At 43.3% G+C, this 26,303-nt stretch overlaps 2 protein-coding genes across 2 annotated transcripts in view; both read right to left on the reverse strand.

The window, feature by feature from the left end:
* Nucleotides 1-10,338, reverse strand: part of dnase1l1 (deoxyribonuclease I-like 1) — a 40,437-nt gene extending 30,099 nt beyond the window's left edge. Inside the window, exons 1-2 of the mRNA XM_084015418.1 lie at nt 9,875-10,338; nt 5,400-5,561 (exon numbers count right to left, since the gene is read on the reverse strand). Coding sequence (XP_083871544.1) covers nt 5,400-5,561; nt 9,875-9,880 — 168 coding nt within the window. The 5' untranslated portion in view covers nt 9,881-10,338. The remainder of the gene's footprint in view (nt 1-5,399; nt 5,562-9,874) is intronic.
* A 7,894-nt stretch (nt 10,339-18,232) lies between these two features.
* On the reverse strand, nt 18,233-22,024 carry rpl10 (ribosomal protein L10). The gene is made up of 6 exons (XM_084014651.1): nt 21,867-22,024; nt 20,925-20,983; nt 20,369-20,476; nt 19,444-19,582; nt 19,187-19,349; nt 18,233-18,440 (listed from the first exon to the last, which is right to left on the reverse strand). The coding sequence occupies exons 1-6, from the start codon at nt 21,887-21,889 to the stop codon at nt 18,285-18,287; spliced, it is 648 nt and encodes a 215-aa protein (XP_083870777.1). The 5' UTR covers nt 21,890-22,024; the 3' UTR covers nt 18,233-18,284.
* Between the last annotated feature and the right edge of the window lie 4,279 nt (nt 22,025-26,303).

The raw sequence follows: 26,303 nt of genomic DNA on the forward strand, positions 1-26,303 counted from the left end.
CTAGAAAAATGCTGGGGAAACACAAAGAACACGCTGGGGAAACAGGTTTTGTATCCATAAAGAAACGATCGAGCAGTGCAGTCGTCATGTCCGTAATAAATCCATGAAGCCGTTATGTCCATATGTATGACTATGTTACAACATAGCAACGACTGCTTACAGCTAAACAGTAGCCGGGAGCCAAAAGTCACGCGCAAGTTCCCGTCTCCCGACGTCCTCACTCTGGAGCTGTTTTCAAGCCAATACAGTGACAAACTTCTTTCCATCGAGCAGTGCCATCATGTCCATATGACAGTGTAACTAGCGCTAGCCTACATAGTAAGATTGCTTAGCCTGTGTGACAGTTGAACCTGCTACAACGACAACAAATCTCGCGCAGTCTCAGTAGGCTAGTTGTGTTGACAGCACGAGTGGGTCTCGCGTGTCGCGTCTCGCGTTCTTTATGGATACAAAATCTACGAGGAAAACGTTTTCGTTTCTGCGGTGACTGGGATGGACGAGCGCCCGGCACGTTACTAGCTGAAGCTATCGTTGCTATGTTGTAACATAGTCATACATATGGACGTAACAGCTTCATGGATTTATTACGGACATGACGACTGCATAGCTCGGTCGTTTCTTTATGGATACAAAATCAAAACTACGAGGAAAACGTTTTCGTTTCTGCGGTGAGTGGGAGGGACGACAGGCGCTCGGCTATCTACTGCTAATGTCTACAGGGTGATTTGAGGTGAGTAACTTCATGTTAAAACACACATATTTATGTCGTTTTGCCACACTATTTGAGCTAAACGAGCGCCGTGGTGTCTCGTACGGACCCAACCTGTGTTGCATAGGTCTTGGAATTGTTTTCTGGGGCCCAGGAAAGCAGATAAAACGTGCCCCAATGGGTTAGCATTGGAGCGAGTCTGGAAGGCTGCCAGGCAGGTACAGATCTCGGGCTAGGCAACGTCAATTTTTGTCGGGTTTTTTGCTTCTAATAAGTCGGGATGACCCTGAGGACAACGGCAATGGGGTAAAAAATGACCGGATTTCTCCTTTAAGTAACCCTAACAAAGGCAATCGGAGATAAGCGGTCACACGAAGCTGGTTATCAACTCGTTAAGTCAACCAGGGTCTCCCTTTCCAGCTATGAGCACGTGCACATGAAAGAGGCGGGGTTTGCAGCATTTGACCAATCACAAACATGGATCAGTCTACGGGCAGCAGAGCAGCATATTTCACATATGAAGAGCAAACCATAATCTTACAGAAGTATGAAGAAGTTAAACATATAATACAGTTAAGAGACAACAGTTTCATCTGCAACATGCAGGAAGGACAGCTGGCAAAAACTCACTGACTGTGTGAATACGTAAGTCATATTAATAGTATTAATAGTCGTATAATATTACTGCCCCATCATAAGGGAACTAGTAGATGACTGATTAGTTCAGTTTGTTAACTGTGCTGTTAGCTCAGTGGTAGAGTTACCGCCCCATGTACTGAGGCTCCCTCCAGCGGTCCCGGGTACGGACATGACGACTGCACTGCTCGATCGTTTCTTTATGGATACAAAATCTACGAGGAAAACGTTTTCGTTTCTGCAGTGACTGGGATGGACGAGCGCCCGGCACGTTACTAGCTGAAGCTATCGTTGCTATGTTGTAACATAGTCATACATATGGACGTAACAGCTTCATGGATTTATTACGGACATGACGACTGCACTGCTCCATCGTTTCTTTATGGATACAATATCAAAACTACGTGGAAAACGTTTTCGTTTCTGCGATGACTGGGAGGGACGACAGGCGCTCGGCTATCTACTGCTAATGTCTACGGGGTGATTTGAGGTGAGTAACTCCATGCAAAAACACACATATTTATGTCGTTTTGCAACACTATTTGAGCTAAACGAGCGCGGTGGTGTCTCGTACGGACCCAACCTGTGTTGCATAGGTCTTGAAATTATTTTCTGAGGCCCAGGAAAGCAGATAAAAGGTGCCCCAATGGGTTAGCATTGGAGCGAGTCTGGAAGGCTGCCAGGCAGGTACAGATCTCGGGCTAGGCAACGTCAATTTTTGTCGGGTTTTTTGCTTCTAATAAGTCGGGATGACCCTGAGGACGACGGAAATGGGGTCAAAAATGACCGGATTTCTCCTTTAAGCTGGATAACTGGAAGATACCTGGGGCCGTATTCCTAAAGATTCTTAGTGCAAAGAGTTGCTCCTAGTGGCCAAATTCTAAGAAAATTCTTAGAATCATGATGTTTTCTTAGAATTTCCCCTAAAAGTGAAGAGTAGATCCTAGTAAAGATAAAAGCTATTCCTAAAGAATCCTAGCTCTTAAGAGAGCTCGTAAGGTGAGATCTGTTAAGAGCAGGGAAGAGGACTTTTAAGCGGCTTAGGAGTTCCCTAAGCAGAGGACAAAATGGCGGACGGAAGAGGCAGGAGAGATATTCTCCAAACACTGGATGACAGTGAATTAATGAAACGCTACAGATTGGATCGTGCAGGAATCATGTTTGTGGTTGATCTCATTAGAGATGCACTTACTTCTCCAACCCAACGCCACAATGCAATACCACCCGAAATGAAGGTCATCACAACACTGAGGTATTTGGCAACAGGGAAAATGCAACAATGCAGCAGTGATGACTTGGGTCTGTCACAACCCTCCATCAGCAGGGTCATCAACCAAACATTGACAGCATTATCACAACCGCATATTGTGACACAATTTGTTTCATTTCCGCTGGATGCCCGCACTTTACAAGCTCACAAAAGGGCATTTATGGACATCGCAGGATTCCCCGGTGTTGTGGGTGTAATCGATGGGACACATGTCCGAATAAGTGCACCGTCAGAAGATGAAGCCGTCTTCGTGAACAGGAAGAGATTTCACAGCATCAATGTTCAACTTGTTTTCAATGCTGACTCTAAGATTTTGGACATTGTTGCTAAATGGCCAGGCTCAACACATGATGCCAGAATGCTCTCTGAGAGTGGCCTCAGACAGCTTTTCGAGGGACATCATGTGCCAGCCAATTGCCACTTGTCAGGGGACAGTGGCTACCCATGCAAACCATGGCTCCTAACGCCTTACCTCCAGCTACGCCAAGGGCCGCAACTAAACTACAACAGGTAACCCAAACAATATAGAATTATGCATGGAAATAAAATGTAAACAGCATGTTGGAGTATCCTAGTAGTTTAAATATGTCCCACAAATAATGTACATTTTGATTATGTCTGTATTAACTTGTAGGGCCCATAAGACAACAAGGGCAATAGTGGAGCGTGGCATTGGCCAACTGAAGAGGCGCTTTCATGTTCTCCATGGAGAGGTGTGGCTGACCCCTGATAAAGTCTGCAAAGTCATCATAGCCTGTGCAATACTACACAACATTTGCAAGGCTAGACAGATTGCAGAACCTCTCGAGGGTGATGGTGATGAAGACAGCGATGATGATGATGGTGGTGATGAAAATATTCACTTTCCACAGGGGAACTTGGCCCAAAGTGGACTGCCTTACAGAGCCCACTTCGCAAATTTACATTTCAGGCAAGTTACAGTATATGTCATTTGAAAACTTGTGAATGCATTGAACTAATGTACCACATAGTTTTACTACACATCACCTACAATAGTTAAATACACGACACATATTACTCACAAAGACACAATATCTATTTGTCATTGGATTTATTTTTTAGGAGCTCAATTTTCAGCCGATAGTACTCCTCCTGTAGGCATAGAACTTTTTTCTGCTGCCTGAAGACATCCATTGTCAACTCCAATCTTCAGCAGGCAGGCTGAACTCTGATGTTTCAGGCTGAGGGTCGTGCGCCTGCAATGTTGAGGGGCCCGGTTCCTCTGATGGCTCCATGCTACAGAAAGGGAAATACATGTAGTTTAATTATTGTTTTGTTTGAATTGATTTAGTAGAATGAGCATGCACAAGAGATATGAGAAATGGCTTATGCAATGAATTAACACTGTTCCTGATATTTTGTTTACCTGCCTGTTGATATATGAAAACTCATTTGTCCTACCTTTGTTGCATTTCAATGGCCTGCATCATTGAAGAGTCAATGCCTTACCTCAGCCCGGTGATACTAACTTCTGACTGCCCCAGTATATCAAACACCGTTTCTGCAACCTGGGAAAGCTGCCTAGCAGGTGGTCCACCCCCTAAAAAGAAATCCAGTCCAATTATGTACACAATAATAAGCCATTTAAAATTAACTTTGCCAGCAGGTGTAAGTAAGTGGTATATCGCTCACCTGTGCGTGAAGATTCATGTTTGTGTGCTGCAATCTCCTCTCTTGCTTTTGACTGCAACACATACCACCGCTTCTCGCAATCCTCACTTGTCCGCACAACCAGCGGAAAGGAGGCATTTATCTGTTGTGCTATAGTTTCCCATGCTTGCTTCTTGGCTTGTACTGTGACACTGGGGCCAAATTTATCTCTCAAAACACTTTTATGCTCATTGACCAATTGAGCCAGGAGCAAACACTGTTCCTCTGTCCAGTTTGGTTTCCTTGTTCTTTTCTTCTCCATTGCTGTTCACTGGTTTGTGGTAGATTTGAAAGCCAACCAACACTGCTTCTTATAGGCCGGTCAGCAATCACAGACATTGATGAAAGCTGAGCCATTTTACCCTTGTTAATACCAAATTGAGTTGAAATGTTGAAAGTTGAAAGTGCAAAAATTACCAGCATGGCAATTAATATAAGCAAATAAATATAACTATCACTATGTGAATACTGTGCAAGTGGGCCTAAGTTTTCACACATTTTGTAGGATGATTTTAAAGTATAGCTTACTATTCATTTAACAGATATTTTCTTTTGTGTGAAATATTATTTACAATTACACAGTCTTCATAAGATTAGATTCTATGATTAAGTTTTATCGATTTGAGGGTCCATCCTTTGCCCATTATCACCAAAAGTATATTTTTTATCTAGCTTTTAGGATCAACCAATCACGGCTTTTGAAATGATGACTCATACCTAGCAACGGGGTCAACCACACCTCCTCACTAAGATAGGAGTTTATGTCCATTCCTTGCTCAGAGTTCTCTGAGAATGTTCTGGAATCACTCCTAAGCTAAGACTTCTTGCTAGGAATTTTTAGGTTAAGTTAGGAGCTCTCTGAGAGGATTCTCAGAATCTTTAGGAATACGGGCCCTGGTATGTTAAACTTACGGAGTAGTACAGGCCCCAGTTGTGTCGTAAAACAGGAAAACAAGGTTTTCAACAAGGCAACATATTTGGAGCGACGTATCTCAGTGTGATCGGCCCTCACTGTGTAGTTATTTAACTAGATAGATACTTGATTGTTGCTGAGTAAGCTAAAAGGGAATACATTTTTTTCACTAACGTTCAAATCCATGTCTATGTACTTACTCTGACAAGAGTATGCATGACTTTGGTCTTCTGGGACTTGGAGTCTCCAAAAGAATGGAGGTTAAAGGCACAAATTCTAAAAGTTGAAGCCCCTTGAACATCACACACATCCAGGAGGAAGAAGAGGAGGAGGAGGGAGGAAGAGGCCCTCATGGCACAGATCTGCAAGTTAAGAACAAAATTTGATTTAAATCTCTGTGTGTGTGTATATATATATATATATATATATATATATATATATATATATATATATATATATATATATATATATATATATATATATACATATATATATATATATATATATATATATATATATATATATATATATATATATATATACACATACACATACACACACAGTGGGGCAAAAAAGTATTTAGTCAGCCACCGATTGTGCAAGTTCTCCCACTTAAAATGATTACAGAGATCTGTAATTTTCATCATAGGTACACTTCAAATGTGAGAGACAGAATGTGAAAAAAAATCCTGGAAATCACATTGTTGGATTTTTAAAGAATGTATTCGTAAATTATGGTGGAAAATAAGTATTTAATATATATATATGCTTGAAGGAGGAAACACAAAACAAAACCGCCAATGGGATGAGTGGGGAATTGTTATATTATCGTAAACTACAAGTGTAACAGATGGTCATTAGGCTATATTCCATTGTGAGTAACTATCCCACTGGGGTACAGTGCTACAATGTTAGCATAGCCTAGCACTCATCAATCCAGACTCCATTCAAAAAACATGCAGATTAAAGGTTGGGACGAATGGAGGGAAGCCCCACCTCCTCTCTTTGTCAAAACACACTTAATCATAATAATAATAACAACACATTTTATTTATAGAGGGATTTTCACGGTCCTCAAAGTCGCAGTTAAAATAGAAACAAAAACGGGGAGCAAGAGACAAAAACAGAAAAAATCTCAATCTTTTTGTGATTTTAAACATTTGCGATAAGCTGAGTATCGCAATAAGATATATTTTATTACCATTTTCTGACTGCAAATCATACAGCTTTTTTATTTTATCAAGTTTCAATCGGCTCATCTCACTTCGAACATCTGTATTCAGGCCCACCGCTCCACATACGCAGAGTACGCAAGTCATGTAGGGCCCCAACTACCTGGCGGGGGCCCCCAAAATTAAGATCGATTAAAAAATGTCATGATAATTACTACATTATTACATTGCAAAAAATATGTGAATTAGTTATGAACAAGCCTGTCGTTTTTTGTTAAAAAATGTACCCCATCACTCAATTCATGCAAATAAACAGTTTTTGCCTAATATATAAAAACAGTCTCCCCCCGCCCTGCTTCCCTGAAATGGTATAGCCCAGTTTGCCTTTGCTGAGTTGAAGCAAACTTTGTTGAGTTTGCAGCGGCCCTGTTTGTATTACATCTTTGTTTTAACCAACTTCCTGCCAATCAGCTGACTTTGCCCATGAGCACACCAGAAAACCTCAGCACCATCTAGTGGACTGAAGAAGGGCCATTCCGTGTCATTTCATCAAATGCCTCACACCTGACCATCGCAGAATGTCCTGAAAAAATTCAAGTACAAAGACACACTTGTTAATAGGACAAATCCAAAATATTAGGTCTCTACTGAACAGTTTTCTCATGAAACATCATTCAATGAAGGGTAGTTTAGATTGTTTTTGGCATCATGCTCTGAAAAGCCATTTTTAAACAGCAATATCTGGAAATCTATCTGGAAGATTTCTACAGTGTATATCTGTTACTAATAGCCTCTAGACATTGATCAGGGGTGTAGCTCAATGATAACCTAGTATGGTAGGTACTTAAAATGTGGCTTTTTGAAATAAAGTAGTACATTTGAAGAGTGGCTGAGCTCCCATTTTTGCAGATAAAAGACTTCTATCACTTCTGCTTCTATCTCTGGTGTTAGCTTAAACATTCTACAAAATATGGTTTCTCTCAGATGACAAGTTTCACATGGAAGTAAACACATCTTTGCCCAACTTCAGAGCCATATTCCAAAAAACTGACAACAAGTATCAGGTCCAAACTTACTTTTTTTGAAATATCATATTCTTGTTAAAATCATATAAAAAAATCGGGATGGTGTTTTGACTAAATGCTACTGATAAATTTAGCCTTACGAAAACATTAAAATGTAGCACAGTTGTAGAGGCAATAGCTGCTTTCAACATGTTTAACTCACATTCAAGGACTTATTGCCTCTGTAACTACAACTGTGCTACATTTTAATGTTTTAGTAAGGCTAAATTTATCAGTAGCATTTAGTCACATGTAAGTCTTTGGTAAATGGTAAAAAACACAATTGAATTGCCCTCCTGAGATGTTTACTAGTAGGCTGTTAGGACATGCAGTACCAAAAACGTCCACAAAAACCCCACCAATATCAGGATTTTAAAAAATCAATGTGACAAAATGAGGCAAAACACCCTCCAGATTTTTTAATATGATTTTAACAAGAATATGATATTTCAAAAAAAGTAAGTTTGGACCTGATCCTTGTTTTTTGGAATATGACTCTGAAGTTGGGCAAAGATGTGTTAACTTCCATTTTTAAGCGTTAATATCTGTGAAACTAATCATCTGAGAGAAACCATATTTTGTAGAATGTTTAAGCTAACACCAGAGATAGAGGCAGAAGTGATAGAAGTCTTTTATCTGCAAAAATGGGAGCTCAGCCACTCTTCAAATGTACTACTTTATTTCAACAAGCCACATTTTAAGTACCTACCATACTAGGTTATCATTGAGCTACACCCCTGATATTCCATGTCTGGAGGCTTTTAGTAACAGATATACACTGTAGAAAATTTGAAGGCCACAGGTGAGATAGTTTTCCAGATATTGCGGTTTAAAATGGCTTTTCAGAGTATGATGCCAAAAACCGTCGACCCTTCATTCAATGATGTTTCATGAGAAAACTATTGACAGTAGAGACCTAATATTTTGGATTTGTCCTATTAACAAGTGTGTCTTTGTACTTGAATTTTTTCAGGACATTCTAAGATGGTCAGGTGGGAAGATTTTCAGAAATTTAATGAAATGACACAGAATGACCCGGAAGCAACTTTTGCCTAAAGGTTTAACTTGTATTTGCAATATTAATGGTTTATATAATAATAGATCCATGTTTGTTGTCCAAGTATCAGTGCGATATTGCCACGCAGAATATCGCACAGTATCGTTTTATTAATCGCGCTGTATTTAAGTGAGAATAATGTTCAACGCTGTCTAACTATCTAAGCAGACAGACAGGCAGGCAGAGATACCAGAGATTGTTTCATTCCACACAGTCTCACATGAAGTCAACTTGATAACAGAGCCTGCTCAGGTTATTCAGGTTCGGGGGCAAAACAAACATGATGTCATGGGAAAGTTGTTGAAGTCCATCGCTGCTGCACCGGCACACACTCAACGCTACACCATACATGTGTGTTACCAAGGACGAAATTTTGATTTCAGAAGTGGGGGGGACACAAGTATTTTTAATAAAACTCTAACTCTTTCAGTTCACTGTGTTTTCTAGTAGTTCTTCTAGTTTTCTATTGCTAATTTTAAGTTTACTGTTCCCTTTTTTGGTTTGACTGGTTGTAAATCATGTAGCAAAACATTATCACCGAATTCTAATCCAATAGTTATAATAACAACAACAATAATAATACATTTTATTGATCAGATTATTGAGAGCTTTGTAGATGATGAGGAGGATCTTGAAGTGGATATGCTGCTTTATTGGGAGCCAGTGAAGGTGTTGCAGGATGGGTGTAACGCATTTCTTTGAGTAACTTAGACTTTGACTTCTAAAGAAGTCTCTTATGTCCACTTTTCTTTTTTTAGACATCCTGGCTGCGTCTAATTACCAAACACACACGCATGCGCGCACATACGCACATGTTTTCAAACGTTAATGTAAATGAAACCTCTGATATTACAATCCTTCTAGCTGACGTCAACCAGGCAGAACAAACTCCCAACTTCCAGTAACGGACTCCTGTAGGACTCCTGACCGCAGACTAGCAGACCGTCGGTGTGCAAGCAAGATGGAGTGACAGCGGGGACGGCCAATCACACAAGAAACGGCAGAGCCAATTAAGGAGCTTGTGGGCGGTCTAAACTAAGGGAAACAGGCTTCAGTTTGAGCGGCCGTTTTCCGCTTGGTCCTAGCGCTTGACGCGTCTCTGTTTACTATAGCGTAACATGTTTTTAGACGGTAAAAAGTGCAGGGGACTAAAACGGCCTTTTGAAAAAGTGCAGGGGACATGTCCCCTGTGCCCCCCCCCTAAATTACGTCCATGTGTGTTACTATGCGATGTTTGCTGAGGAATCCTGGTGCTACAAACAGTTACGCTTCATCAGCTGTCAAACACTGACGAGCATGTTTGTAGTATTCTCTCTCCCTCTCCCTCATCTCAGCTTACAGGTCACATTCAGCAGTAAAGACAGAATAAAGGTCAAACTCACCAGCATGTGACTCGTGGACTTGCTTGTTCCCTGGTGACACTCGAAACTGGTTCTTGTCCTTGGACTTCCTGTCTGGCAGGAGTTTCCTCAGTTGATCGAGATCCGTTTACTTCCTCTCTTCTCTCACATGCATACGTCTCTCTTGCCACACATCCGACTGGAAACCCGAGTTAACTGCCGTTCAGCGTGTTGGAGATCTTCCTGCTGCTGGTATGAAACTGGGCGAGGCTCCCTGCAGCGGTCGCGGGTTCGAATCGGCCCTGCAACTCCTTTTAAAGCATGTCGTCCCTCTCTTTCACCCCTTTCACTCCCACCGCAATATCCCAGCGGTGTAAAACGGACTTGGGAGCAAATAAAATAAATATAAAAACATAATTTAAAGTGGTAAGTAGACTGTACACTGACCATAATAATAAGTCATTCCCTCTGATGATAATCTGAAACTGAACACTAGTTCTCCTAAGAGACCCTCTCACGATCCACCGAGCTTCTTCTTTTTTTTATGTCGGCGCATCAAGATAGCTGATTGGTCAGTCGGCGGTGTGTTTCTCCACGTTGATCTCTTATCAGGAACATAACTTGCTCCGGAGCAGGTTAGCTCCACAGCGTAAATTAACTGCGGTCAAGCCAGCCGACACATCGTGAACGTCAGTCAAGCCAGCCGACCCAGTTTTTTGCTGTACGTGATTGTAGTATCTTTACGGTAATAATGTCTCAGAACTGGTTTCAAAATAAAAGCATTCGTCGGGTACATAGCGAAAGACTGTCAACGAAAGCAAATACTGTCAACGGAAACGTACGGACGTTGTGATATGTACTTTCAAAATAAAGGCTCAAATAATTGACAATTGTAAGCTTAAGCCATTTTTTTATTGAAATTTCTAACAAGGCCATGTTTCCACATGCAAATTTCACTTCAGGGTAATAGTAGACGTACACCGCCTCATATTGCCACCCAGGAAGTTTCAAGTCTTTCCTGTGTCTTTCAAACTAAGGTAAACTGAAGTGTTAAATATGAGACATATTACACATGATTTTGGATTAAATTTAAAAGGAAACGCCCTGTTATCAAGGAATAATTCCACTTCAGGGTTATAGTATATGACCTGGTAGTGTGACCCAGTAAGTATCAAAACATTCTGATGTATAGTTTCAAAATAAAAGCCCATCAAAGTGTCAAATATGAGAATTATTACACATGATTTTGGGATCAATTTAAAAGGAAACGCCCTGTTATCACTGACTAATTCCACTTCAGGGTTATAGTATATGACCCTGTAGTGTGACCCAGTAAGTATCAAAACATTCTGATGTATAGTTTCAAAATAAAAGCCCATCAAAGTGTCAAATATGAGAATTATTACACATGACTTTGGGATCAATTTAAAAGGAAACGCCCTGTTATCACTGACTAATTCCACTTCAGGGTTATAGTATATGACCCTGTTGTGTGACCCCGTAAGTATCAAGACATTCTGATGTATAGTTTCAGAATAAAAGCCTGTCAAAGTGTCAAATATGAGACAAATTACATTTGATTTTGGATTCAATTTAAAAGGAAACGCCCTGTTATCAAGGAATAATTCAACTTCAGAGTTATAGTATATGACCTGGTAGTGTGACCCAGTAAGTATCAAAACATTCTGATGTATAGTTTCAAAATAAAAGCCCATCAAAGTGTCAAATATGAGAATTATTACACATGATTTTGGATTCAATTTAAAAGGAATCGCCCTGTTATCAAGGAATAATTCAACTTCAGAGTTATAGTATATGACCTGGTAGTGTGACCCAGTAAGTATCAAAACATTCTGATGTATAGTTTCAAAATAAAAGCCCATCAAAGTGTCAAATATGAGAATTATTACACATGATTTTGGGATCAATTTAAAAGGAAACGCCCTGTTATCACTGACTAATTCTACTTCAGGGTTATAGTATATGACCCTGTAGTGTGACCCAGTAAGTATCAAGACAATCTGATGTATAGTTTCAGAATAAAAGCCTGTCAAAATGTCAAATATGACACATATTACACATGATTTTGGGTTCAATTTAAAGGGAAACGCCCTGTTATCAAGGAATAATTCCACTTCAGAGTTATAGTATGTGACCTGGTAGTGTGACCCAGTAAGTATCAAAACATTCTGATGTATAGTTTCAGAATAAAAGCCTGTCAAAATGTCAAATATGACACATATTACACATGATTTTGGGTTCAATTTAAAGGGAAACGCCCTGTTATCAAGGAATAATTCCACTTCAGAGTTATAGTATGTGACCTGGTAGTGTGACCCAGTAAGTATCAAAACATTCTGATGTATATTTTCAAAATAAAAGCCCATCAAAGTGTCAAATATGAGAATTATTACACATGATTTTGGATTCAATTTAAAAGGAATCGCCCTGTTATCAAGGAATAATTCAACTTCAGAGTTATAGTATATGACCTGGTAGTGTGACCCAGTAAGTATCAAAACATTCTGATGTATATTTTAAAAATAAAAGCCCATCAAAGTGTCAAATATGAGAATTATTACACATGATTTTGGATTCAATTTAAAAGGAAACGCCCTGTTATCAAGGAATAATTCCACTTCAGAGTTATAGTATATGACCTGGTAGTGTGAACCAGTCGGAATCAAGACATTCTGATGTATAGTTTCAGAATAAAAGCCCGTCAAATGTCAAATATGAGACAAATTACATTTGATTTTGGATTTAATTTAAAAGGAATCGCCCTGTTATCAAGGAATAATTCCACTTCAGAGTTATAGTATATGACCTGGTAGTGTGACCCAGTAAGAATCAAGACATTCTGATGTATAGTTTCAGAATAAAAGCCCGTCAAAGTGTCAAATATGAGACAAATTACATTTGATTTTGGATTTAATTTAAAAGGAATCGCCCTGTTAACAGGGCGTTTCCTTTTAGGAGGGCCTACAGGAGGGCCCGCCCTCCTGTAGGCCCACCACCCGCAGGAGGGTTCAGAAGGGGCCGGTGCGGTGGGATTTGGGTGGCTGTCCTGGGTGGGTGCCCCGGCGACCCAATCCCCGGACGGTGACTCTAGCCATGCGGACATGGAATGTCACCTCACTGGGGGGGAAAGAGCCTGAGCTAGTGCGGGAGGTAGAGCGCTACCGGCTACAGGTAGTCGGGCTCACCTCCACGCACAGTCTAGGCTCTGGAACCCAACTCCTTGAGAGAGGCTGGACTCTCTTCTACTCTGGAGTTGCCCGCGGTGAAAGGCGCCGAGCTGGTGTGGGCTTGCTTATAGCCCCCCAGCTTGGCTGCCATGTGTTGGAGTTTTCCCCGGTGAACGAGAGGGTCGTTTCCCTGCGCCTTCGGGTCGGGGATAGGTCTCTCACTGTTATTTCGGCCTACAGGCCAAACGGCAGTGCAGAGTACCCGGCCTTCTTGGAGTCCTTGGGAGGGGTACTTGAGAGTGCTCCAACCGGGGACTCCATTGTTTTACTGGGGGACTTCAACGTTCACGTGGGCAACGACAGTGTTACCTGGAGGGGCGTGATTGGGAGGAACGGCCTCCCCGATCAGAACCCGAGTGGGGTTCTGTTATTGGACATGTTCTGTCAGTGCACATGGCACCAGGACACCCTAGGCCGGAGGTCAATGATCGACTTCGTGGTTGTGTCATCTGACCTCCGGCCGTATGTTTTGGACACTCGGGTGAAGAGAGGGGCTGAGCTGTCAACTGATCACCACCTGGTGGTGAGTTGGATCCGCTGGCAGGGGAGGAAGCTGGACAGACTTGGCAGACCTAAACGCGTTGTGAGGGTCTGCTGGGAACGTCTGGTGGAACCCTCTGTCAGGGAGGTCTTCAACTCCCACCTCCGGGAGAGCTTTGACCAGATCCCGAGGGAGACTGGGGACATTGAGTCCGAATGGACCTTGTTCTCTGCTTCCATTGTTGACGCGGCTGTTCGAAGCTGTGGCCGTAAGGTCTCCGGTGCCTGTCGTGGTGGCAATCCCCGAACCCGGTGGTGGACACCGGAAGTAAGGGATGCTGTCAAGCTGAAGAAGGAGTCCTACCAAACCTGGTTGGCTCAGGGGACTATCGAGGCAGCTGACAGGTACCGGCAGGCCAAGCGTGCTGCAGCGCGGGCGGTCGTTGAAGAAAAGGTTTGGGTCTGGGAAGAGTTCGGGGAGGCCATGGAGGAGGACTATTGGTCGGCCTCGAGGAAATTCTGGCAAACCATCCAGTGCCTTAGGAAGGGGAAGCAGCCCTCCACCAACACTGTTTACGGTGGAGGTGGGGAGCTGCTGACTTCGACTGGGGATATCGTCGGGCGGTGGAAGGGATACTTCGAGGGTCTCCTCAATCCCACTGACACGTCTTCCATTGAGGAAGCAGAGGCTGGAGACTTGGAGGTTCATCCACCCATTATCCGGGCTGAAGTCACCGAGGTAGTTAAGAAGCTCCCCGGCAAGGCACCGGGGGTGGATGAGATCCGCCCTGAGTACCTCAAGTCTCTGGATGTTGTGGGGCTGTCTTGGTTGACACGTCTCTGCAACATCGCGTGGCGGTCGGGGACAGTGCCTCTGGACTGGCAGACCGGGGTGGTGGTCTCTCTATTCAAAAAGGGGGACCGGAGGGTGTGTTCCAACTATCGGGGGATCACACTCCTCAGCCTCCCCGGGAAAGTCTATTCCAGGGTGCTGGAGAGGAGAATTCGGCCGATAGTCGAACCTCGGATTCAGGAGGAACAATGCGGTTTTCGTCCTGGCCGTGGAACACTGGACCAGCTCTATACCCTCCGCAGGGTGCTCGTGGGTTCATGGGAGTTTGCCCAACCAGTCCACATGTGTTTTGTGGACTTGGAGAAGGCATTCGACCGTGTCCCTCGTGGCATTCTGTGGGACGTACTTCGGGAGTACGGGGTCGGGGGCCCTCTGCTAAGGGCTGTTCGGTCCCTGTATGACCGGAGCTGGAGCTTGGTTCGCATTGCCGGCAGTAAGTCAGACCTGTTCCAGGTGCATGTTGGACTCCGGCAGGGCTGCCCTTTGTCACCGGTCCTGATCATTATTTTTATGGACAGGATTTCTAGGCGCAGCCGTGGGCCGGAGGGGATCTGGTTCGGGAGCCACTGGATTTCATCCCTGCTTTTTGTGGACGATGTGGTCTTGTTGGCTCCTTCGAGCCAGGACCTCCAGCATGTCCTGGGGCGGTTTGCAGCCGAGTGTGAAGCAGCCGGGATGAGGATTAGCACCTCCAAATCTGAGGCCATGGTTCTCGACCGGAAAAAGGTGGCTTGCTCCCTCCAGGTTGGGGGGGAGTTCCTGCCTCAAGTGGAGGAGTTTAAGTATCTTGGGGTCTTGTTCACGAGTGAGGGAAGGATGGAGCGTGAGATTGACAGGCGGATCGGTGCAGCGGCTGCAGTAATGCGGTCGCTGTATCGGTCCGTCGTGGTAAAGAGAGAGCTGAGCCAAAAGGCAAAGCTCTCGGTTTACCGGTCAATCTATGTTCCTACCCTCACCTATGGTCATGAACTTTGGGTCATGACCGAAAGAATAAGATCCCGGATACAAGCGGCCGAAATGAGCTTCCTCCGCAGGGTGGCGGGGCGCTCCCTTAGAGATAAGGTGAGGAGCTCCCTCGGGAGGTGTTCCAGGCATGCCCCACCGGGAGGAGACCCCGAGGAAGACCCAGGACACGCTGGAGTGACTATGTCACCCGGCTGGCCTGGGAACGCCTTGGGGTCCTCCCGGAGGAGCTGGGGGAAGTGTCTGGGGAGAGGGAAGTCTGGGCGTCCCTGCTCAGGCAGCTGCCCCCGCGACCCGGTCCCGGATAAGCGGAGGAAAATGGATGGATGGATGGATGGATGGATGGAATTATTCCTTGATAACAGGGCGTTTCCTTTTAAATTGAACCCAAAATCATGTGTAATATGTGTCATATTTGACACTTTGATGGGCTTTTATTTTGAAACTATACATCAGAATGTTTTGATACTTACTGGGTCACACTACCAGGTCATATACTATAACTCTGAAGTTGAATTATTCCTTGATAACAGGGCGTTTCCCTTTAAATTGAACCCAAAATCAAATGTAATTTGTCTCATATTTGACACTTTGACAGGCTTTTATTCTGAAACTATACATCAGAATGTCTTGATACTTACTGGGTCACACTACAGGGTCATATACTATAACCCTGGAGTGGAATTAGTCAGTGATAACAGGGCGTTTCCTTTTAAATTGATCCCAAAGTCATGTGTAATAATTCTCATATTTGACACTTTGATGGGCTTTTATTTTGAAACTATACATCAGAATGTTTTGATACTTACTGGGTCACACTACCAGGTCATATACTATAACCCTGAAGTGGAATTAGTCAGTGATAACAGGGCGTTTCCTTTTAAATTGATCCCAAAATCATGTGTAATAATTCTCATATTTGACACTTTGATGGGCTTTTATTTTGAAACTATACATCAGAATGTTTTGATACTTACTGGGTCACACTACCAGGTCATATACTATAACTCTGAAGTGGAATTATTCCTTGATAACAGGGCGATTCCTTTTAAATTGAATCCAAAATCAATTGTAATTTGTCTCATATTTGACAGGCTTTTACTCTGAAACTATACATCAGAATGTCTTGATACTTACTGGGTCACACTACCAGGTCATATACTATAACCCTGAAGTGGAATTATTCCTTGATAACAGGGCGTTTCCTTTTAAATTGAATCCAAAATCATGTGTAATATGTGTCATATTTGACATTTTGACAGGCTTTTATTCTGAAACTATACATCAGAATGTTTTGATACTTACTGGGTCACACTACCAGGTCATATACTATGACCCTGAAGTGGAATTAGTCTGTGATAACATGGCGTTTCCTTTTAAATTGAATCCAAAATCACATGTAATTTGTCTCATATTTAACACTTAAGTTTACCTTAGTTTGAAAGACACAGGAAAGACTTGAAACTTCCTGGGTGGCAATATGAGGCAGTGTACGTCTACTATTACCCTGAAGTGAAATTAGAATGTGGAAACATGGCCTTGTTAGAAATTCCAATAAAAAAACTATTGGCTTAAGATTACAATTGTCAATTATTTGAGCCTTTATTTTGAAAGTACATATCACAACGTCCGTCCATTTCCGTTGACAGTATTTGCTTTCGTTGACAGTCTTTCGCTATGTACCCGACGAGTGCTTTTATTTTGAAACCAGTTCTGAGACATTATTACCGTAAAGATACTATTATCACGTACAGCAAAAAACTGGGTCGGCTGGCTTGACTGTCGTTCACGATGTGTCGGCTGGCTTGACCGCAGTGTAAATTACCATGGTGGTAAGAAGTGAACCAGCGTCGTGGGACGGAAAACCCAGAGTTAACGATTAAGTTACCCCGCTAGCCCAAATCCTGCTTCCTAGTACAGGCCCCTGGTCTCAGAATAAAGGCAGCGTTATTACAGCTACATGAGACCCTGATCAGGTCCAACATGAAACCACCTGTTGAGAAACAGTGACGACGTATTGAGAACCAAATACTACACATACTTACTAAGACCTGCACTGAAAATGTTCCTTCAGTAAAAATATCATATCCAAGAATAAGAAAATGTAGTTACATTATTAAAGCTATTATGTATTCCATATAGAGTACAACTCTAAAAGCAGGATGGTCCTGTTGGAGACGCGGAGCTCATTTTCTACACAACACTGAACTGTTGACTATCCATTTTTATGGGTTCATCTGCCGATTCCTTTCTCCATTAATGAATTAATTGATTTGTAAAAACAGTGAGAAACGTCCTCAATTAGACAACAGTCCAAAACCTCAAAATTAAAATAATCTAATTAAAATCATGAAATGTACAAGGTATATGAGACTGTTTTCTAAACGATGGTTTCTGCTGCTGCACTAAGGTTGTGTGTTCAGTTATAGTAAAAGTACCTCTAATTAGTACTCCAGTTGATGTACTTACATTCCACCACTGAAAAATAAATAAACAGTGGAGTTATGATTTAAGAAGTGAGGAGAAAAGTTGAAGATGTATTGTGTATCTCCAGGGCGAACATCAAACTATTGTTTGGTTATGCGAGGTGTACAGCAGAAATAATACCAAGAAAAACACAAGCTAAAAGACAAAGGTGTTCATTCATGACTGAAGGTGGTCGAGTGGGTTGGGGAGCATGTCCGGAAGTGAACAATACACTGTAGCTTCATAACACTAGTAGTAGTACATGGAAGTACACCATGTACACTAGTAGCAGTACGTGGAAGAGTACCAACTGAAGGAGCAGCACAAGCTCGATAAAGTTGCCTCTAATGAAGGAATCCTGAGAAGTGAAATCAAACCAGCACCACGATGCCTTTTGTAATCAAAGCCACGTTTATTGGTCATTGGACAGAGAGGCGGAGCTCTAGTTGGCGTGCAGGGCCTTCCAGCGGGTCAGGGGGCCACTGCTGGGGATGTACTTCACCCCACAGCCGTCGGAGATCAGACGCTTCTCGGCCATCATCTCGTCAAAGTCGGTGGCGTTGAACTTGGTGAAGCCGTACTTCTTGGAGATGTGGATCTGAAGGAGCGTGAGGACACGTCAGAACAATCGCAGGACAGGAAGCACAAATCTGCACACTGCTCAATTCACTCGACAGCACACGCAAATGAAAGCATCATTTTGTGCTGGTCTCCCCTAAAGTCTTAAACCCTGGACCTGCAGGGACTTAACCAACTTTATACGTTTTAACTGCTGGACAATAAAACATCGAGTAATATTAGAATAGTGCAACAATAACACTGAGGATGTGGTCTAAAAAAGGGTCAAAATGCTAATTTAAAGTGTATTTAGTGTGATAAACAAAGTGATGTCAGGAGGCTTCACATGGATCAGGACTAGAACGCCACCTGAAGGTAACAGCCAACGTTCTACTGTGAGCGTCGCCGTGTTCATACTCGTTACATTATACTGTCATTTCAAGGAAGTTCGGTTGAGACAACAAAACTAGTTGAGATCAAGAGTGTGGGCTGATGTTCACTTCACTGATGTCTACAATGAAACTGAATAAGTCACTCAGATAAAGTAAAGACATGCAGACGTCTCCAACGTGTTAATAAAGAGCTCAAAAGCCTTTGTCTCAGTGGTCCCTTAAAGCAGTCAGCACCTCCCAGCTGAGCACATACACAACCACAGAGTCACTGTCTGCAGCCTTTGCACACCAGAACCGCACCGCAGCGAGACCAGTCGGCTTAATAAGCTGCAGGGCTTCAGAGATCATCTGAGCTCATAGAGACAAACATAACAGGGCCTTCATGCCACTTTACCTTCTGGCGTCCGGGGAACTTGAACTTGGCTCTACGCAGAGCCTCCACCACGTGCTCCTTGTTCTGGGCCTTGGTACGCACAGACATGATCACCTGACCGATGTGCACCCGGGCCACGGTGCCCTGGGGTTTACCGAAAGCACCGCGCATCCCAGTCTGGAGCCTGAGAATCACAAAGAGGACGCCACAGCGGTAAGGCGAAGACCACATCCCAGCAGTCATAACGACAGCTCACCAGCCTCCACCAAGAGACTCACCTATCAGCTCCAGCACAGGATAACATTTTGTTGATGCGGATCACGTGGAAGGGATGCAGCCGCATGCGGATGTGGAACCCATCCTTACCACAGGTCTTCACCATGTACTTGTTAGCACAGATACGAGCCGCCTCCAGCGCTACAGGGGGAGGGGGGAGGAGGAGGAGGGAGCATCAGCCCATCAGTCATTTACATCAACATTTTATGAACTTACATCACTGATCTATGGTAGATTGTGTCTCAGTGGTCCCTTAAAGCAGTCAGCACCTCCCAGCTGAGCACATACACAACCACAGAGTCACTGTCTGCAGCCTTTGCACACCAGAACCGCACCACAGCGAGACCAGTCTGCTTAATAAGCTGCAGTACGTAGACCACGTACAGGATTGAGCTCATGCAAAAATGACAACCCTTAATGACTCACCAGGTCACTCTTTTCTGCTGTTAAACGATTAAACGTGTCAAATCAACAGCAGCCGGTGGACACTGCATTATAAATACCAACGTATTTGTAATTAATACATATCGTCCGATAATTTGATGCAATTTGAGCTCCTCCGGTACGCAGTGATGTCTAGCTTTCATTGTGAAAGGTAAGAACTAAAAGGAGTGGTATACACTGCGGTCAATGTGGAGGCACTTAGCTGGTTTTCCCAAATTAATACAAGTACTATGTGACTGGAATGATGCTCTACTTACATTAAATATATTATGTTCATGGGTTTGTCTCAATCACTGTGCTCTTTTTCCTTCACTGCAATGCATGATGGTCTATAAAGCTTGGTACGTGACCATCAACTGTGCACTACTTTCTAGATGAATTTTGGGATGACTGAGTGAGTCCACTCTATATGGTATAATTATACAGCCAGTCAGCTCAACAGGAGAACTCACTATATAGTGAGTCTAGTCCTCGACCCCTTACCTTCAGAAGACAGCTGCTCATACTCATCAGAGACCATGTGGCCACACAGCGGGAATTCATCTACCTTGGCCTTCTTCCTGCCCAGGTCGAAGATCCTGATCTTGGGATCTACACAGACAAAATCTGGTGTAAGAGCTTTGATATTATGTAATATGAGACATTTGATCAACTCTCAGGAGTCTACTTCCATGTCTAGTTGAGACAGTCACATCAGCAGAACTTACACCTCTTATCTATGGACAGTTAGTCGATTGTGTCTCAGTGGTCCCTTAAAGCAGTCAGCACCTCTCAGCTGAGCACATACACAACCACAGAGTCACTGTCTGCAGCCTTTGCACACCAGAACCGCACCACAGCGAGACCAGTCGGCTTAATAAGCTGCAGGGTTATACACAGACACGGTGTTCCCAAAATTTAAAATGTCAGCCCAGCAGAGAAACCACTATGACAGACGAGACGTACTAAAGAAAACATACTAAATCTGAAACACCGACAGCTCTACCTCACTTGCTACATTTTCACAACAGCCCTGCTGTAGAGGATGGAGACCACTTACCAGGCACCCCCCTGCAGAAGCGGGACTTGGGGTAAGGCTTGTTCTTGCAGTACCGGTAGCTGTGGAAGCAGTGATACATGTAAGTGATGTGTGCTGCTGCTGGAGAGCATGTCTACACATTATATAGCCCGATAGAGATCCATTTTCAGTAATTACCTAAAACAGCTCGACACCTTTATAAACCCTTACAACGAGGAGGAAAGCATGCATTTGCTTACATCAGTGGAATAATACACATCTATAACTGCAGTGTATGTGGGATTAAACCACAAACTACAGGAACAAGCGTTTAGTTTCCTGTGAGGACACGTTTAAGTTATTAAAATCAAAACAGACCGTCAACAGCCTCCTGCTTCAATAACCAGGTTACTGGTAGAAAATCTATTTCCAGGGTCCAGTAATATCACAGAAGCTGTTAATTTGTACTAAACACGACATGAGAGAAGTAGAAGCCCTGGTTCTCGGAGGTTTCTGGGACCAATGAAGACCTTATGTGGACGTCAGAGACCCCCACCAGTACAGTTCTGGTGTTTGAGGCGTGTACGTCACCCACCAGACACGTTTGCTTTGGAAACGTTACTCTTAATATCCCGTGAACGTCACGGAGACATGACGTGTGGGGTTAATGTGCTTACAAAGGGCTGTTTGGGCCCCGTGTGCTAGCGCCAGCTTCATGCTAGCTGCCGTTAGCTCGGGGCTCGTCCAACAAGGTAACGCAAGCGCTTCGTATAAGTGAAAAGACATTGTGGCAAAGAGAACGCGTTAGCTTCAACACAGGCTCTGTAGCGGACCCGTGTACCCCGGCCCCGCAGTGAGGACGGGTCCGGTTCGTGGACTAGCTGCCCGGAGCGCCAGCAGCGTCCACATGGTGCGAGCAGGAGCCATTTTCCCGGAGTGGAAGTGAGCCGGGCCCGCTGTGAAACGGGCTTGAGAACGACTTACCAGCGGGCTGGTCGGCGGCCCATGGTTGCGATCTGTAGAATAACCAATAAAACGTGTTATTAACGGTAAGTCGAGGCCACTTTTTCGTAAAACAACTTAAAATCAGGGTATTTGACGGAGAGCCGGAGGAAAGACGCTCTCACCACGCACTCACCTAATGGAGGAAAGGAAGACGACGCCTCTTCCGCTTCGTCATATGGGGGACGGTGGCCTGGGGAAATATATTCTTTAAATATTAACGCATTGTTTTCTCTTACGAATGTATTGGTGGTGATAGAAAGACATTGATATAAGACATATATTTAAATATATCGTTGAAAAAACCTACTTAATGTGAGTCGACAAGTTTCAGCTGAATGCTGGGAATTGTAGTTTTATACGACGACGCAAAACTACAGGGCGACGTCGGCCTTACGTCATCTTAATCGGAAAATGTAGCAATAGAGTGGTGAAGTCCCGCCCCTCCATTTCCGGGACATGGGTCCTCAAAAGCAAAAAAATATCAATGCGATTCAATGGGTAGATACAAATTATTTTCTGGTCCCGTTTGAATTGTGCCATGGATTTCACATATGTTCTTTGTGATATTTAAAGAAAATTTTTCACGCAAAGAAGACGACAATTAAGCGCGAAGAGTTTTGATAAAGTTAGGTTTTGTGTGAGCCGCTTTGTGAACTACAGCTCCTCGCTGTTCTCGTCGCGAATGATATACGTCACCACCCGCCGAGTCCGAAGTCCGCCGAGATGGCTGTTTCTCTGCTCCACTTCACCGCTTTTTTCCAAGGGCAGAATAAAAGTATCGAAAGGGGGGAGAACCACTATAAGTCGGGTCATGTGGAGAGCCTCAACTTCGCCGATGGGGAGATGGCGATGACGTGACGTCACATACGCGACACAACATGTAGTCTTTATCATTGTGTTTTCTCAATGAATTTTAACTGAAGAATTGCACAATAAACGGTCAAACTCTTGACATGGAAAATTATAATTTAAGCCTATAAACAACATTTGTGTAATCCAAGGCATAACGACCGGGGGATCAGATAATAATTATTTTCCGTCCATTGAACACCATTCATTTTTTTCGCTCCGAAAGGACCCATGGCGCCGTTACTTCCTGCTTCCGCTTCGGCACTCTATAAGCTGTGTCCCAATTCAGGGTCTGCAGCCTTCGGAGGCTGCATTCGAAGGCCGCTTACGTCACAGAGCTGCGCGAAGGCTGTCCCAATTCGTCCAAATTCGAAGGCTCCTCCAAATGCGGCCGACAAATGTGTCCTCCTTTCCCCCGTATTCGGAGGATGCACCGCTACTATCCTTCGCGGCCTCCCATATCCCAAGATGCTTTGCGCGCCGCTGTTCAACCAACAATGGCGGCGAAAGACGGCAGCAGCACCGGCACCGGCAGCAGTGCCGAATACACATTTAAATGTAAGTAACGGGTTTTTGCTTAACGTCGGACGTTCAAGGGGCCTTAAAACACATTTGAGTGTTAAAATGCGTGAAGTTAATAATGCTAATACGTGTAGCCACCGGAGTGTAGGGCCAGCTACGTGATGTAGCTTAAGGCTGTTGATACGAGGAGCTCAGTTAACGTTAGCCTTTAAACGTAACGTAAGCCTAAAACCCTTCACTTTCAAATGTTACAAGCTCCGATGGTAACTTATATGTTATTGTAACCGTGGAGCTGTTAAGTTAATTTGTATTCATAAGTTGTGTAGGCTACAGTTCGCTCCTCTCGCAGCTGAATATATAACGTTAACGATGGGTTGTGAGCCCCGCTGTATTTCTAGGCTGTAAAACGGTAAACGTTTGGATTGAATACAGAGCTAACCGTGGGATCATTATTACTGTTAATATCGTTATTATATCGTACAATCATTTTGCATGTTGACATAACAGGAAATGTGCTTTACATGTCGTTTTGTTGTAGAGAGCAAGGAGCAGACGGAGGATTTGATCAAACTCCGGGTCCGGGATGAGAACGACCACCTGTTGAGGCCAAGAACACGGGGCTACCGACAGCAGCAAGAACGAGGAAAACAGATGAATGCTGGATTTGATCAGGGAGGACATGAAGTTACAGAGGGAGAGCGAGGAAACGAGAGAAAGAGAGAGGATGGAGAGACTTTTTAGTTTATTGGAGAGACTGGTTGAGAGGCGTTGAATTTTTTGGGGGGTGGTGGATGTTTTTTTTCTGTTCGATTAAGTTCTGTGTTGATTTGTAATTTAAATTGTTAATTTAAATATTGTATTGTTCCATTTTCTTTTACAAATATTGTATATAGTTCAATTAAAATCTTATAACCTGTAACATTATCTGTTCCATTTCTTATTGACAACTAAAGTCAACTTTTGAACTGCTTTTCAGTGACAAGACAATAATTTATTTTTTGTGTAATTGACAAATATTTACAAAGTTACATATTGACAAGTGGGTGTTCTTAACATGTAGAACTATTTACAAAAGATCAGCAGAAATAACTATTTACAGAGAACATACAGTATTGACTGAGCAGGAGTCCCTGGTGGTGCTGCTGGACTGGATGGGATGCCACAATAAGGACCCTGGAGTCTTCTGTCTCTGAGTGGGACATCATCTGCAAGGTGGGGGGTGTGGGATGCATGTCTCCACTGTCCACCACATCGTCCATCATCGGGGTTTGCATGGCTGATGCAATCGACGGATGCCATGTCACTAAAATGTTTAAAAGAGAGGCAAGAATTAATATTGAATTAAGTCGGGGTTATTTACAGGGTTCGTACACATTTTACTATTCAATTTAATCACTTTATAAGCCAAGCATTTAAACTAAAATGCAAGCACTTTTCAGACCTTGAAAAACAGCATTAAAATTAAAGCATTTTCAAAGATTTTACATTTTAAGCACCTGTACGAACCCTGTATTAAGTCTTATGGTTAAATGACATTATCCATGTCAATTTATACTTAATATGGCTCGTCACTTAGCGGTATCATTTATTAACGGGTATATTAATTACCACGTACTACGCTAGCTATGTATGAACATTAATATGGGTTAAAATAACGGCTTAAACGTTACCTCCCCACGGCTCTCCCAGCCGGAGATAAACAAGCCGCCGGTGTCGCCGGAGCCGCCTCTCCTCTTGCTCAAAAAAAAAAAAGAAAATTAAAAAAAAAAAATATATATATATGTATATATATATATGTATATATATGTATATATATATATATATATATGTATATATATATATATATATATGTATGTATATGTATACATATATATACATTAAAAACTCTCCATCATGTTCGTCTGTCGTATTTTTGTTTTGACCGGTGTTTTTCCTGGGCTTGGCCGGCAGAAGTGATGACGTCGCGACGCAATCAGGAAATGCTCCGTAGGTTAGACCGTCCCATTTACCGACGGCTGACCCAGCCTTCGGAGGAGTCTCCGGAGGAGTCTCCGAAGGTGTCGCCTCCGTAGACCGCGAAGGCTGGGTCCTCCGAAGGCTGCAGACCCTGAATTGGGACACAGCTTATAGGCTTGTTCGGGATGGTCTTGACTTGACTTGACTTGATTTACCACGCCGACGAGAGCTGCAGGTGTCTGAGGGGGCGGGCTCTAAAAGAGACCGTAGCCAAACGCCGTCAAGTCGGACAACAAAGTCAACGTGACTATGTTGCTCAAGCGATAGAACACGGCAGCAAACCAAAGAGGATATGTTATATATAAAGTGTGTGTATGTATGTGTGTGTGTAGCCTATATATATATTGAAGAAAAGCAAATCTCCCTGCACAGCCACAGTTCCTCGGGTGCAGGTGGGTAGCAGGAGTGCGTAAAATCAATAGAAAAAGACGGCCACCGCACACTGATAAGCCTCTGCTGATATACTTTTATTATGAACAACGCGTTTCGCTTTCAGCGTCGTCAGGTTCGCCTCTGGCGTTGCTGGGTGTGTTCATATACCTTCGGTCACATGACCCAACCATCAACAGATGGCAACAAAGTTTTAAAAAACACTCGTGATTATCATATGATGTATATGTACAATATAGCAACACTCAAATAAATCAAAAAGGGAAGCAATACACCCATCACATACAATAGAATACAATATAATAGAAAGCCAAGTTATGAGTGGCGCAACGTAATCACAATCACCCAGCGGGTACAATGTATCACACCACAACAATAAATGTAACAATCAAGTTCAAAGAAAACAGCTCAAGTCCTGTGAGTAATTCATACCATACCAGGTTTGTGGCGAGCGTAAGGAAAACACCAAACACAGCAATATCAATTGGCCTGTGTTCGGGAGGATAGTAGGGCTGGCGGGATCCCACTCGTAACCCACCAACTGCAAACAACGCCACCTTGGGGCTTTCACCCAAAGATTTAATTACACTGATTTAAGGACACGCAAGTAAGCTCAACGAATTAGGCATGAGACGTGGT

This window comes from Eutrigla gurnardus, assembly GCF_963514095.1.
Source record: "Eutrigla gurnardus genome assembly, chromosome: 8".
Classification (NCBI taxonomy): domain Eukaryota; kingdom Metazoa; phylum Chordata; class Actinopteri; order Perciformes; family Triglidae; genus Eutrigla; species Eutrigla gurnardus.